Genomic DNA, 12,910 nt, shown 5'->3' with positions numbered 1-12,910 from the left:
TGAATAAAAGCGAAACATGTCCCGGTAAATTGGTGTTGTAACATTACAACTTAGCAACACAAACTGTAATTTGTATTGAAAAGGTGGATCAAAATAACCAACTAATTGTTAGTATATCATAACAAATGGCGATGTCCGGAGTTTGAGGTGTCCGCTTAAATGAGGCTCATTTAACACTTGTCTTATATAAATTAAAATTGGTTTTGAGGGAAATTGTCCGTATAGGGAGGTGTCGGCTGAATAAGGGTGTCCATTAGGGCAGGTTCGACTGTAGTAGTCTCAGCCAGCTTGAGATTCAAAATTGTATGGTAATTTTAAAATTAGTAGTCTACAATAACTTCTTGTCCTTTAATAATTGTATATACCAACAAGATGGTATGGCTATGGGGTCGCCTGCCTCACGAATATTGGCTGCTATATATATTGATTTTTTGGAACACACATCAATCAACAATATTATTTTTGCGAACCAGAACATAAAATTCTGTGCCAGGTATGTAGATTATACCCTTGTTATTCTTGATGAAAGAACTACTGACACACTTACCACCCTTAATAATTTAAATAACATTGATCCTCAGTTAAAATTCACTTTAGAATCCGAATCTAACATACATACATACATTTTCATTATAGACTGTTATGCCTTTCAGCGTTCAGTCTGCAAGCCTCTGTGAATTTACTAAACGTCGCCACAATCCTCGATTTGCAAATAGTGTTGTGGCCTCATTTAGTTCTATACCTCTTATCTTTAAATCGTTAGAAACCGAGTCTAACCATCGTCGTCTTGGTCTACCTCTACTTCTCTTACTCTCCATAGCAGTCCATTATTCTCCTAGGTAACCTATCCTCCTCCATTCGCCTCACATGACCCCACCACCGAAGCCGGTTTATGCGTACAGCTTCATCCATCGAGTTTATTCCTAAATTAGCCTTTATCTCCTCATTCCGAGTACCCTCCTGCCATTGTTCCCACCTGTTTGTATCAGCAATCATTCTTGCTACTTTCATGTCTGTTACTTCTAACTTATGAATAAGATATCCTGAGTCCACCCAGCTTTCGCTCCCCTAAAGCAAAGTTGGTCTGAAAACAGACCGATGTAAAGATAGTTTCGTCTGGGAGCGCACTTCCTTCTTACAGAATACTGTTGATCGCAGCTGCGAGCTCACTGCATTAGCTTTACGACACCTTGATTCAATCTCACTTACTGTATTACCATCCTGGGAGAAAGAACACACAACCTAAATACTTGAAATTATCGACCTGTTCTAGCTTTGTATCACCCACCTGACATTCAATTCTGTTGAATTTCTTACCTACTGACATCAATTTAGTCTTCAAGAGGCTAATTTTCATACCATACTCATTGCACCTATTTTCTAGTTCCCAGATATTAGACTGTAGGCTTTCGGCACAATCTGCCATTAGGACCAAATCGTCAGTATAGGCCAGACTGCTTACATTTCCACCTAACTGAATCCCTCCCTGCCATTTTATACCTTTCAGCAGATGATCCATGTAAACTACGAACAGCAAAGGTGAAAGATTACAGCCTTGTCTAACCGCTGTAAGTACCCTGAACCAAGAACTCATTCTACCATCAATTCTCACTGAAGCCCAATTGTCAACATAAATGCCTTCGATTGCTTTTAATAATCTGCCTTTAATTCCATAGTCCCCCAGTATGGCGAACATCTTTTCCCTCGGTACCCTGTCATAAGCTTTCTCTAGTTCTACAAAACATAAACACAACTGCCTATTCCTCTCGTAGCATTTTTCAATTACCTGGCGCATACTGAAAATCTGATCCTGACAGCCTCTCTGTGGTCTGAAACCACACTGGTTTTCATCCAACTTCCTCTCAATGACTGATCGCACCCTCCCTTCCAAGATGCCAGTGAATACTTTGCCTGGTATACTAATCAATGAGATACCTCGATAGTTGTTGCAATCCTTCCTGTTCCCTTGCTTATAGATAGGTGCAATTACTGCTTTAGCCCAATCTGAAGGTACCTTACCAACACCCCATGCTAATTTTACTACTCTATGAAGCCATTTCATCCCTGCCTTCCCACTATACTTCACCATTTCAAGTCTAATTTCATCTATTCCTGCAGCCTTATGACAATGGAGTTTATTTACCATCCTTTCCACTTCCTCAAGCATAATTTCACCAACATCATTTTCCTCCTCCCCATTTGCTTGGCTGTTCACAACACCACCATTTACATTGAGATGATGTTCAAAATATTCCCTTCACCTCTCCAGTGATTCCCTGGGATCTATTATGAGTTCACCTGAATTACTCAAAACACTGTTCATTTCCTTTTTCCCTCCCTTCCTAAGATTCTTTATTACTGTCCAGAAAGGTTTCCCTGCTGCTTGACCTAGCCTTTCCAAGTTGTTACCAAAATCTTCCCAGGACTTCTTTTTGGATTCAACAACTATTTGTTTCGCTCTGTTTCTTTCATCTACGTACAACTCCCTGTCTGCCTCGGCCCTTGTTTGGAGCCATTTTTAATAAGCCTTCTTTTTAAGTTTACAAGTTGCTCTCATTTCATCATTCCACCAAGATGTTCGCCTTTTCCCATCTTTACACACAGTCATTCCTAGGCATTCCCTTGCTGTTTCTACTACAGCATCCCTGTATGCCACCCATTCACTTTCTATATCCTGAACCTGCTTACTGTCTACTGTTCGAAACTTCTCACTAATCATATCCATGTACTCCCGTCTAATTTGCTCGTCCTGGAGATTTTCTACCCTTATTCGTTTGCAGACAGATTTCACTTTCTCTACCCTAGGCCTAGAGATACTTAGTTCACTACAGATCAGATAGTGGTCTGTATCATCGAAAAATCCGCGGAAAACTCGTACATTCCTAACAGATTTCCTGAATTCGAAGTCTGTCAAGATATAGTTTATTATGGATCTGGTACCCCTAGCCTCCCATGTGTAGCGGTGAATAGCCTTATGCTTGAAGAATGTATTCGTAACAGCTAAACCCATACTAGCACAGAAGTCCAGCAAACGCTTCCCATTCCCATTAGCTTCCCTATCTTCCCCGCATTTACCAATCACCCTTTCGTATCCTTCAGTTCTATTCCCAACTCTCGCATTGAAATCGCCCATTAGCACTATTCTATCCTTGCTGTTGACCCTGACCACGATGTCACTCAATGCTTCATAAAACTTGTCAACTTCATCCTCATACCAAAATCGCATACCGAACCGATAACAGAAACATGGAAGTTGTATATAATACCAGTTCAGTAAATAAAACTGACGTCTATTTAAAGTCGGGCGTCTACTGAATCCAATATAATAACTGTGATTCCTCGTACATCGGGCAGACTGGGAGGAACTTCAAAATCAGATATTTGAAGCGTGCAAATGCCGTCAAATATAATAGGATATTCGGCGGTCGGACAGCATATTAAAGACTCAAACCACAGCTTCTCAACATAAACCAAAACATAGAAACTTCTCATGAACATAAACAAAGGCTCCGTTCTCGATATTACGGAAAACTGCTTCATCCACTTGGACCAGTTCTTTAATCCTAATTTAAATCTTAACAAAATCTCAGAAAAAACCAACATCCACTTTGACTTTTTAATTAAAGTCTTTAGGTGTGTCAATCTTTCAAATAGACTTTCAGTATTCCACACTATACATGTTACAAGCCCCCACCACACCGCCCTCCAGACCCGCCTTAAGCACTGCTCCTTCCTTCCCCATTCTCCCTCCTCTCCTACTCAACTGCTTTAGTACGGCCGACACTTCAGTCCACACCTCCTCTCTACAGGATGAACTTCACAGCACTCTGATCAAGGTGAGCCTTTTATATCACAATCACACATGTTGCTAGCTCATCAAAAGGCCCATTATACTCACACATTCATTTATATATTTATTTATTCTATTTCTTGTATCTCTCCAGGCTTCAATAAACTACCTTATTGGACTGAGAAATCTTAGCCTACAGACATTACACCACCTAATTACGCCCAAGAAAAGAACAGAAGAATTTATTTATTATACAACAACCATCTTGAAAGGAAACTTTATACATGTGTTTTAGCAAGTTTTTAATAAGTATACCAGTTTCAATATAACGTTTTAATGCAGTATACAAACGTGTAACTTTTTTAGGATCATCACACGATCAACGTGTTGGAAATTACATTACTTGATTTAATTGTGCAGCATAGGACTAATAGGTGTTTTAAAGAACACGATAAATATGTTATTGAAGTTATTAATTATAATAGTGTGAAAATGACACGAGGTGTAATGTGCCCCAGTATGTAAAACACGATAGGTTTAACATGTATTTGCTCTGTGCACATTCTTTTAATTCAACATTCAATACATGAAACTTCTCACGACTTTCACACAATCAACAAGTTACAAAATACATCACAAGATTTGATCGTACGACATAAGACTATCGTGTGTTTCAAAATACGCCAAATTGATAATTTTAATGAAACTGTTAGTTTTATTTGTAAAAATGAAGTATGATGTTATGTATCTTTATTATGTACTTGCCCTTTTAGTGATTTAGGCTTATGATGACACTTTTATGTATCGAAACCAGTCCCATAAACAAATAAATGTTGTAGACAACTTCTTGTACAACTTACATTTGTATTGTGAAGGTGGAACTTTACTGGAATCTTAACTTTATAAATGAACATTGCAAGAATTATGTTCAAAGAAATTGTGGTATTTAAAATTTCATGTAGTTGTGGTTGTACTAATTGTTTATCGTAACTAGCATTTGTGGATTTTAATGTATTAACTTTTAGGGCAGGGTGTAGCTACACATGCCATTGTCAGAAGGGTGGTTCTACTTGTTTCCGGTTTCATCAGATAGAATGAACTCAAAAAGCATTTCAATTGGTAGGAATAACGATGTTTCTTATTGGTGAATATGGGTGTCGCGTGCTGACTGGTCCCCGTGATTGCGCGATTTGCGGTCTTTTGTACCTCCGCATGTGCGGAGCTTGTTTGAGTGGAATTTACGAACTTCATCGTATAGTTTCATATTGATACAATTAAAACTAAGAAACAATGTTAGGTTTTGGTCCACCCAATCAATACACATCACCTTACAAGTGAAAAAGTATTTAATTAAAGAACATATTAAATATATTTAGGGACATTACACCACCTAATTACGTCCAAGAAAAGAACAGAAGAATTTATTTATTATACAACAACTATCTTGAAAGGAAACTTTATACATATATTAAATATATTTAGGGACATGTTTCATCCTTAAATATATTTAATATCTTCTTTAATTAAATACTTTATCACTTGTAAGGTGATGTGTATTGATTGGATGGACCAAAACCTAACATTATTTCTTAGTTTTAGCTTGTTTGTCTTAACATCTGACCGATCTAGTGAGTGGACGCGCTCAGCGTCCGTCTCATCTCCGGACTTCTGTCCCAGGGTGTGTTTTATCTAACTTCTGTTGAAAATGTAACTTATAATTCATGCATCAGAGTTAATTTTGAAATTCCACATTCGCCAATTTAAACATCAAATTTATTTTCGGAGGCAATTCTCTTTTCTTGTTCAGAGTATTGTGTCTAAATGTAAATTTCACTATCTTTTCTTGTTTAACGATATTGTCAATATCATTAAAAAAAAATTTCCCCCCCTTTGAGCTTGCCTTCCATAGTTATGCGTCTGCCTCCGAATGTGTTTAATCTCCTGCTGTCCTTAAGAGTTTGATTTTTCAGCTAGTGTCCGCTTTTTTGATGATGATGATGAGGATGCTTGTTGTTTAAAGGGGCCTAACATCTAAGGTCATCGGCCCTGTCCACTTTTAAAATTTGATTTGAAGATTAAAAGTTTGTACCTCGTGTTTATTAGTTTTTCATTTTCTTAATTTTCATCCACTATGTTAATTTGTTATTTGGTTTATTAATTTGTTTCGTACCTTTATCTTCTTTGTTAATCATAAAACTAAGATCATTGGTTTCCTCCTTTTCCCTACAACGAATACGATCCCACAGACCTCAGTAGGGTTTCCACATCCTTTCTGTAGTTTAAAGATAAGAATTTCTGAAGTTGTCATTTGAACTACCTGTAAGCTAGGTTTACCTTGTGTATGGTTGGATTTTCATATATTTATAAATTTACCCTTTTATCTCCATTATTCACAATTATGTTTGGACCCTGGCCACCACAGAACTGTTGATGGTCAGTGTTGGGTAATTTTTATCTAGCGTGCGAGAGATCTAATTTTCTCGTCGACTCACGGAAGTTCTTCAATGGACAGATTAACTGATAACAATATCAGAGATTTACTTGGTGGCGAACAAGATGATGAAGTGATGATTCAGACATAGACTTTGTTTATGAAAGTGATCATGGTAGGGATACCAAGCAGGACAGCTGTGCATCAGAACACGAAAATACCCCTTCCAGTGAATCTGAACATGAAGTTGATGAGGATGACATACCATTAGTTTATAAGGGGAAGGATAGTACCGTGTGGTACAAAAGTATCATTTCTCAAAGCAGCCGCAACATCGTTATTCACTTTCCAGGTCCGAAAGGAGAAGTTCCAAATGCAAGGACTGCTAGTGATTGTTTGGGGCTAATTGTAGAGGATTGTAGCATACACAATCATTTACATTGAGATATTTTTGGGAGACGGATGCCACAGAAACTAGCAAATCGGATATAAAAGCTATACCATGTTGATATGCTGCGATCAGCAAATGTCAATACAAGAGATCATTGGGCCACCGATGGCAGTGGCGTCTACAAACGATGTTCGGGTTAAGATTTAATTTGCTCTTACGATGGATTTCATTTGACAGTATTATTTGTACAGATGATAGATGCTCAACAGACAAACTTGAGCTCATATGAGAAGCAGGAAGTGAATGTGCCGAACAAGCCAGCCAACATCAAGATGCTGGTACATTCTACACGAGTAATTTAGAGTTTGTGTTCGCTAACAACCAGAAGGTCCATTTCCGTAACATAATAGCGTACATGCGGCTGCTGACCACACTCGTATCTACACTTGCATCGTATGTTCCAAGGAAAGGACTCCGTTATGCACCTGACACCAGCCAAGGGGGTTGATACACGCTGTCCACGATATCTCATTCCTGCAGACTTTCAAAGTAAAAAATCAGGAGATTTCTTATGCGACATATCCCGACATATCACTGATTATGAAATGCGTTACACTACTCAACTAAACAATGCATGTATCTGAGCTCCTCACTGTAACTGTCTTAGACCTCTTCATAAATTTCTGAACTAGATTTACACTCAAAGCACTGGCCTTGCTCAATGGGTTTTAGGACTAAAAGTTTTTCCAGAATTCTTTTTCGGGAAGCTTTGATGTGAATTGAGCTTTTGTCCTCATAAATATGCTAAAAATACTCCCAGGTGGCATTGCTATTTGAAAATGATAAAATAAAAAATGTTACATTAGAGATTGTGCCATATTTAAGAACACTGCCAGGTGATTGGATCTGTCTTGCCATATAATTTGTCTCCAGCTGTTTAAAGAACAACAAAAAACCTGCTCTCAAAATTGAGCGATAAGTCTCTGCGATGAGGAGAGAGGGAATCTCCCACTTAAATCGGGGGAGTTGGCACGTCTTTTGTCATTCACAACACTACTTGATCGAAGGCAATTTTTGAAAGACATTTCCAAGGAACATCACGCAACGTCTCTACCATCAGATCTTCAAGCCAGAATACAGTGTCTGAATGGAGTGAGAAACGGGCAAGAGAAAAACACAGAGAAGGATGGTGTGATAAGATCGCACAAAGCAAACATCATGTGTAAAGTGTAATAAACAACATTGTCAGTGCTGTTATCACTGATTGGAACTGATCTGCATCATTGTTGCATTTTATTAGGTATTGTTCATTATAAAAATGGAGTACTTTCTACCTGCAATATGTACAAAGTGCAGCATCACTTGCGAGATATGGTCTGAGCCACAACAGGAGCCTACAAATCAGTAAAAAGAAACTGAAAAACATAAAATCACTTTTGAACTACATTCCAAATTTCAATCAAGGTCTTTTGCATGCCCTTAAAGCTGATGACAGTGCATGACTCGATAAAGGTAAAACTACAATTCTTACATTTTAGTGTTGAAAAGAAAAAAACTGCAAACAGTACAAATATTTTTTATTAAAATCTTGCACAAGAGCATAACAACATTGCACAACCATCACACCAGTCATTAACAAAATATAAACAAGTGTTCAACCCTCTTTCACACGATCTATAAAAATAATAGGTAATCATAAACTTAAACCACAGTTCTTCAATTACATTTTAGCAAAACGTCTGGGGAATTATAAGTGAGAAATGGAGTCCCACCTGTTGAAACAAGAAGTGTGTCAGTGATTTGTCACAACACTCCTCGAATCAGCTCTCAGATACGGACACAGAAAGCTCACTGTTTCATCTTTTGTGTTACAAAAGTTAGTTTTGTATGGACAAGAAGGGGGCCAGCCGGCTTGCTGGTGCTGAACCAATAAAGGGCTGTTCCAATTCAACACACACTGTGACTTCATTTTTTCATTCACTCACTAGTCAGTTTCTCATTCTCTTATACGTAAAAGGTTTGACAATGTGTGAAAAAGTTGAAATTATCGCGTCTGCGGAAAATATTAGGAACTTAGGAAATTTGTGATTAATCTTACTCTTGCTGAAGACAGTTCTGCAGAATGTAGTTGACAAACAAGCCAGAATATTATGATGCTGTACTACATATTAATTGAGTCATTTAGTTTCAAGTGCAGGCAACTCTACTGCATACATTCCTCTCATATAAACAATCATTAGTTTATTTTGGATGTATCCCATTTTGAAACAAAATAACAATTAACACTGTCCAAACAGTAATTAAGAACAGTCAAGCTCAAAGTTTTAAACATGTTCCCATTTCTTGGCCATTCACTAGCCTACAGAATCTTCAATGGTTTCAGTTACCTGGACTACGTTCCTGTAGTTCAACAAAGACTGCAATCAGGAGTAATGACTGTTGGTATCAGAATACCTTGTACAAGCACGCACATTAATGGTGTCAACACTCCCCCACTCCAGTACTGAAAAGGAGGGGAAGGAAATGAACAGGTAGTGCTGAATACACAGTGTGTGTATTCCGGTGTTATACTGTGAATTGTAATAAGATGGCTCCTATCCTATCACAGGTGAATCGACGACGTATTATTGGCATGTCGGAGGCTCACATGGCCCCCAAGCAATAGCACAAGCAATACCATGCAGTCTTAAGACAGTTTGAAGATGGATAGAAATATGGCAAGAACGAGGTGAAGAAGGATTGGTAGACCTGATATAACGCAGCTACAAAATATTCCTAACTAGTATAAAATACTTTTCGGTTAAAAACCTCCTTTACCTCTTAATACTGTAATTATCAGAGTAGGTTACTTTTTCATTTTCTTAATGTTAAAATGCTATTTGTTCGGGGCGTCGACCTATAGAGTTACTTTGCCCCTACTTGCACAATATATGAACCTGCATGTAATTGGAATTGCGGAAGTGTTGAGTGTTGAATGTGAGAAACGTTAAGGACGACACAAACACGCAGTCCCCAGGCCAGGGATATAATCATTCACAATTAAAACCCCGTGACCCGGCCGCGAATCGAACCCGGGGCGGCCGGACTCGTTGCCCCGTACACCGCGGGGTCGGACGAGTAGGTAACCTAATGCTGTACTTCAGTGTGCCCATTTCGATCATAACGAAGTCTTGTAGCGGGCTGTCTGCATGCAGTCCATGCAGCAATGCGTTAAGCGAGAAGGTGAGTCATTGTGCCTTCGACACTACCCCTTCACTCCCTTCCCCCATGTTTTGTACTGGATTGGCCTTCAACACTACCCCTTTACTCTCTCCCCTTCTTTTCAGTACTGGAGTGGGGCAGTGTTTATGTCGGGACACCATTAATGTGCACGTCTGTACCTTTTGCAGACAGTCCTCTACCATCATACGTTAACCCCTTTAACAAGAACAACATTTCCATTGCTGTTTCTTTTGCAGGGAGCCACTTAGCGGTCAAAGTGAACAGGAAAAGGTGAAGCACACAAGTATACCGCGCAGTATCTGGTTTTACAAATGAAATAGTAACTTTGCTGGTTTTGAAACAAATCCCCACCTTCACCTGCTTTTAACAGCATGATGTAACTGTTCTGCACCTAGAGGGAACAAACTCAGCAACACCACAATTTTACAAAAAAGTGATGTAGCTGCTTTTACAACTAAACGACTCAATTTGTACATTTGAAATACCGCATGAATGTATGCCTCGTCATCATATGCAGTTTACAGCTTTGGCCAGGTATGATTTGTATGTAGAATGAAGTAACCGATTTCAATTAAAGAGAGAAGGAACACATTAAAGGACAGCTCCCAGCATCCCTTCAATGTCTGCATTACTTGTTGTGAATATCAGTCACTGCTGAGCTTTCTCTGCTGCTGTAAGCTTCTTGAATGTGGTGGCAACTTCCTTGATGGACGCCATTCCCTCCTGGAGAGACCGCACCAGCTCGGGGCGGCTCGTGTCATCCTCCGCCATCGTCAGGAGTTTTAACACCAGATCTGAAATATCAAGAAATGTGGTCATTTCAGAAAATGTAATGAAAGGAAATTTTAAAAACCTGGAAGATGAAACTTCAGTAAACATGAAGATGTGCAATATACTTTATGTATAGCACAGACTTTTTGTTTAATGAAATCTGTGGGAGACATTTTTCACACTTATATACCTAATTAATGTAGAAAGCCAACCAAATCTAATGCAAACACTGGCTCAAAAATAACTATAATGGTTGCAGAGAAGAAAGCAGACAAGTATGATTGGTACAGATTTCAAAGTCCAGACCATAATGGTTAAGAATAGATTTTAATGGCTGTACCATTTTCTTCTGGACAACAGGAATAGCTTATGATTTAAGGCACAATCTACTCCTTTTGTTCTATACAGTCAGTTTTTTGATGAATTCCATTCATACCCTAGGCATGAATCAATGGGAACACTTCCCTGCATCTTATGGTCTCAGTTAACAGAATCGTAGGGAGGACAGCGCTAAATGCAGAACACAGGAATGTTGGCGGGTAGAACGTGGTAATGAAGCAGCAGAAAGACACTTCGCACAGCCTGCAGCACAGAAAAACTCAGTACGAACTGGTCCAATTGAAAATATGAAGTTTCTTTCACTTTCAATGTACCATCAAACAGAAACCGTACACAATGAAAGTGAAATGGAAATTAACATGCGGCCACGAAAAAAACCATTACTTTGTTGTTTTGTCACGCCGTGAAGATGCCAAAAAACTGATTACCGAGTTGGAAGGAAGTGGCCGTGGCCTTAATTAAGGTACAGCCCCAGCATTTGCCTGGTGTGAAAATGGGAAACCATGGAAAACCATCTTCAGGGCTGCCGACAGTGGGATTCGAACCCACTACCTCCCGGATGGAAGCTCACGGCCAACTCGTCCGGTACGGCAAGGAATAGTGCTTCGAGAAGGATGATGGATGTTTGGCTAAACAGTAGCACCGACAAATCAGTTGCAGCTGCGTGGAATGGACAAGTGACAGTTTACAATCTGTATTTTGCTTGTCAAATATGTATAAATATTTTGTTTAAATTTCCATTCTAAAAATAAAGGTGTATCATTTGGTCCGGGAATCGAGTGTTTATTTGTTGAAGTGTTTTTATACAAGCAACATGATAATGGACTGCGCAAAATGTTACCAGGATTATGTGTAGAGTCTTTGGAGAGCTTGCATTGAGGATCAAAAGGAATAGAATGTTCAACTATTTATACAGAATGATTACGATGTTTCAATATTTGAACGAAAGCCAGCTTATCACAGGGAAGACCCCATGTCAGTGATGGAGTTTGTACGATAGAAATTCCCAAACAGTTTGGGCTGTTGACTATGACAAAGTATATCAACTGTAGTTAAATAAGATGACAGCTATGTATTCATTCCTGAGGTTGCACCTCAGTAACATCCCAGCAAATCTGTGACTGGATCCTAAGACATTCTGTCAGACACTTCTATAACACATAACGGATCTTCGGGCTATCCCATTCTTTCCTGTCTTTCCCGGTCAATAGCTGCCAGTTAATAAAAATGAAGCGTAACTTAGTTCACCTCACTGATACTTTTCGAACTAGAAATGTGTGGAAAATTCTAAGTTCCCTTGGAGGGAATTAGATATTTTTCACGAATAGAGCATGTCAAAAACAGATCAGATGAAAGGCTTTTCAGGCGTTTGCTCTGTTAACCAGCGTTTCGTCTTAGGTCTGACACTAGACTCATCACAGTGGGATGTGTCATACCCTACCCACTGATGCTGGGCTGTATGCAGGTGAACTTATCAGAAACCCATCACAAAACGCTCAGCCACAACTTCTGCGGAATTTTCTGCAAATGCTGCCAACGTGACAAGTGGTTATTGGGTTTTCTCAACAAATCCATTTGCACAGGTTGCACGATCGAGTCACTTAGAAGAAAATGTGCTGGTGTTAAGACTTCTACATGATTTGGATCATTTGGCAAGGGAGTAAGGGGACGTGAATTTAATACAGCCTCTATATCGCAAAGAATAGTGTAGGTTTCTTCAAAAGTTAGCACACGTCCCTGTGTTTCAGTCAGCAAATATCTTTTCATCATCTTTACAGATGCTTCCCACAATCGCCCAAAGTGGGGTGACCGGGGAGGAATGAAACTCCACTGTATCTGCTGCTGAGCGAGTGAGGAGGTAATGGTCATGGACCCCTTTTCCAAAAAGGACTGGATATCTTGTAGTACGGTGGCTGCTCCAATGAAATTCTTCCCATTATCAGAGAAAAGCTGCTTGCACAAACCT

The 12,910-nt window shown here is 39.1% G+C and overlaps 1 protein-coding gene across 1 annotated transcript in view; it reads right to left on the bottom strand.

Moving 5' to 3' along the window:
• Positions 1-8,178: 8,178 nt before the first annotated feature.
• Ufl1 (UFM1 specific ligase 1) overlaps positions 8,179-12,910 on the bottom strand; it is a 392,500-nt gene continuing 387,768 nt past the window's right edge. Inside the window, exon 13 of the mRNA XM_067143679.2 lies at positions 8,179-10,628. Within this exon, the coding sequence (XP_066999780.1) occupies positions 10,483-10,628 (146 nt within the window). The 3' untranslated portion in view covers positions 8,179-10,482. The remainder of the gene's footprint in view (positions 10,629-12,910) is intronic.

Source organism: Anabrus simplex, chromosome 3 (assembly GCF_040414725.1).
Source record: "Anabrus simplex isolate iqAnaSimp1 chromosome 3, ASM4041472v1, whole genome shotgun sequence".
Classification (NCBI taxonomy): domain Eukaryota; kingdom Metazoa; phylum Arthropoda; class Insecta; order Orthoptera; family Tettigoniidae; genus Anabrus; species Anabrus simplex.
This window is presented reverse-complemented; position numbering and strand designations above follow the sequence as displayed.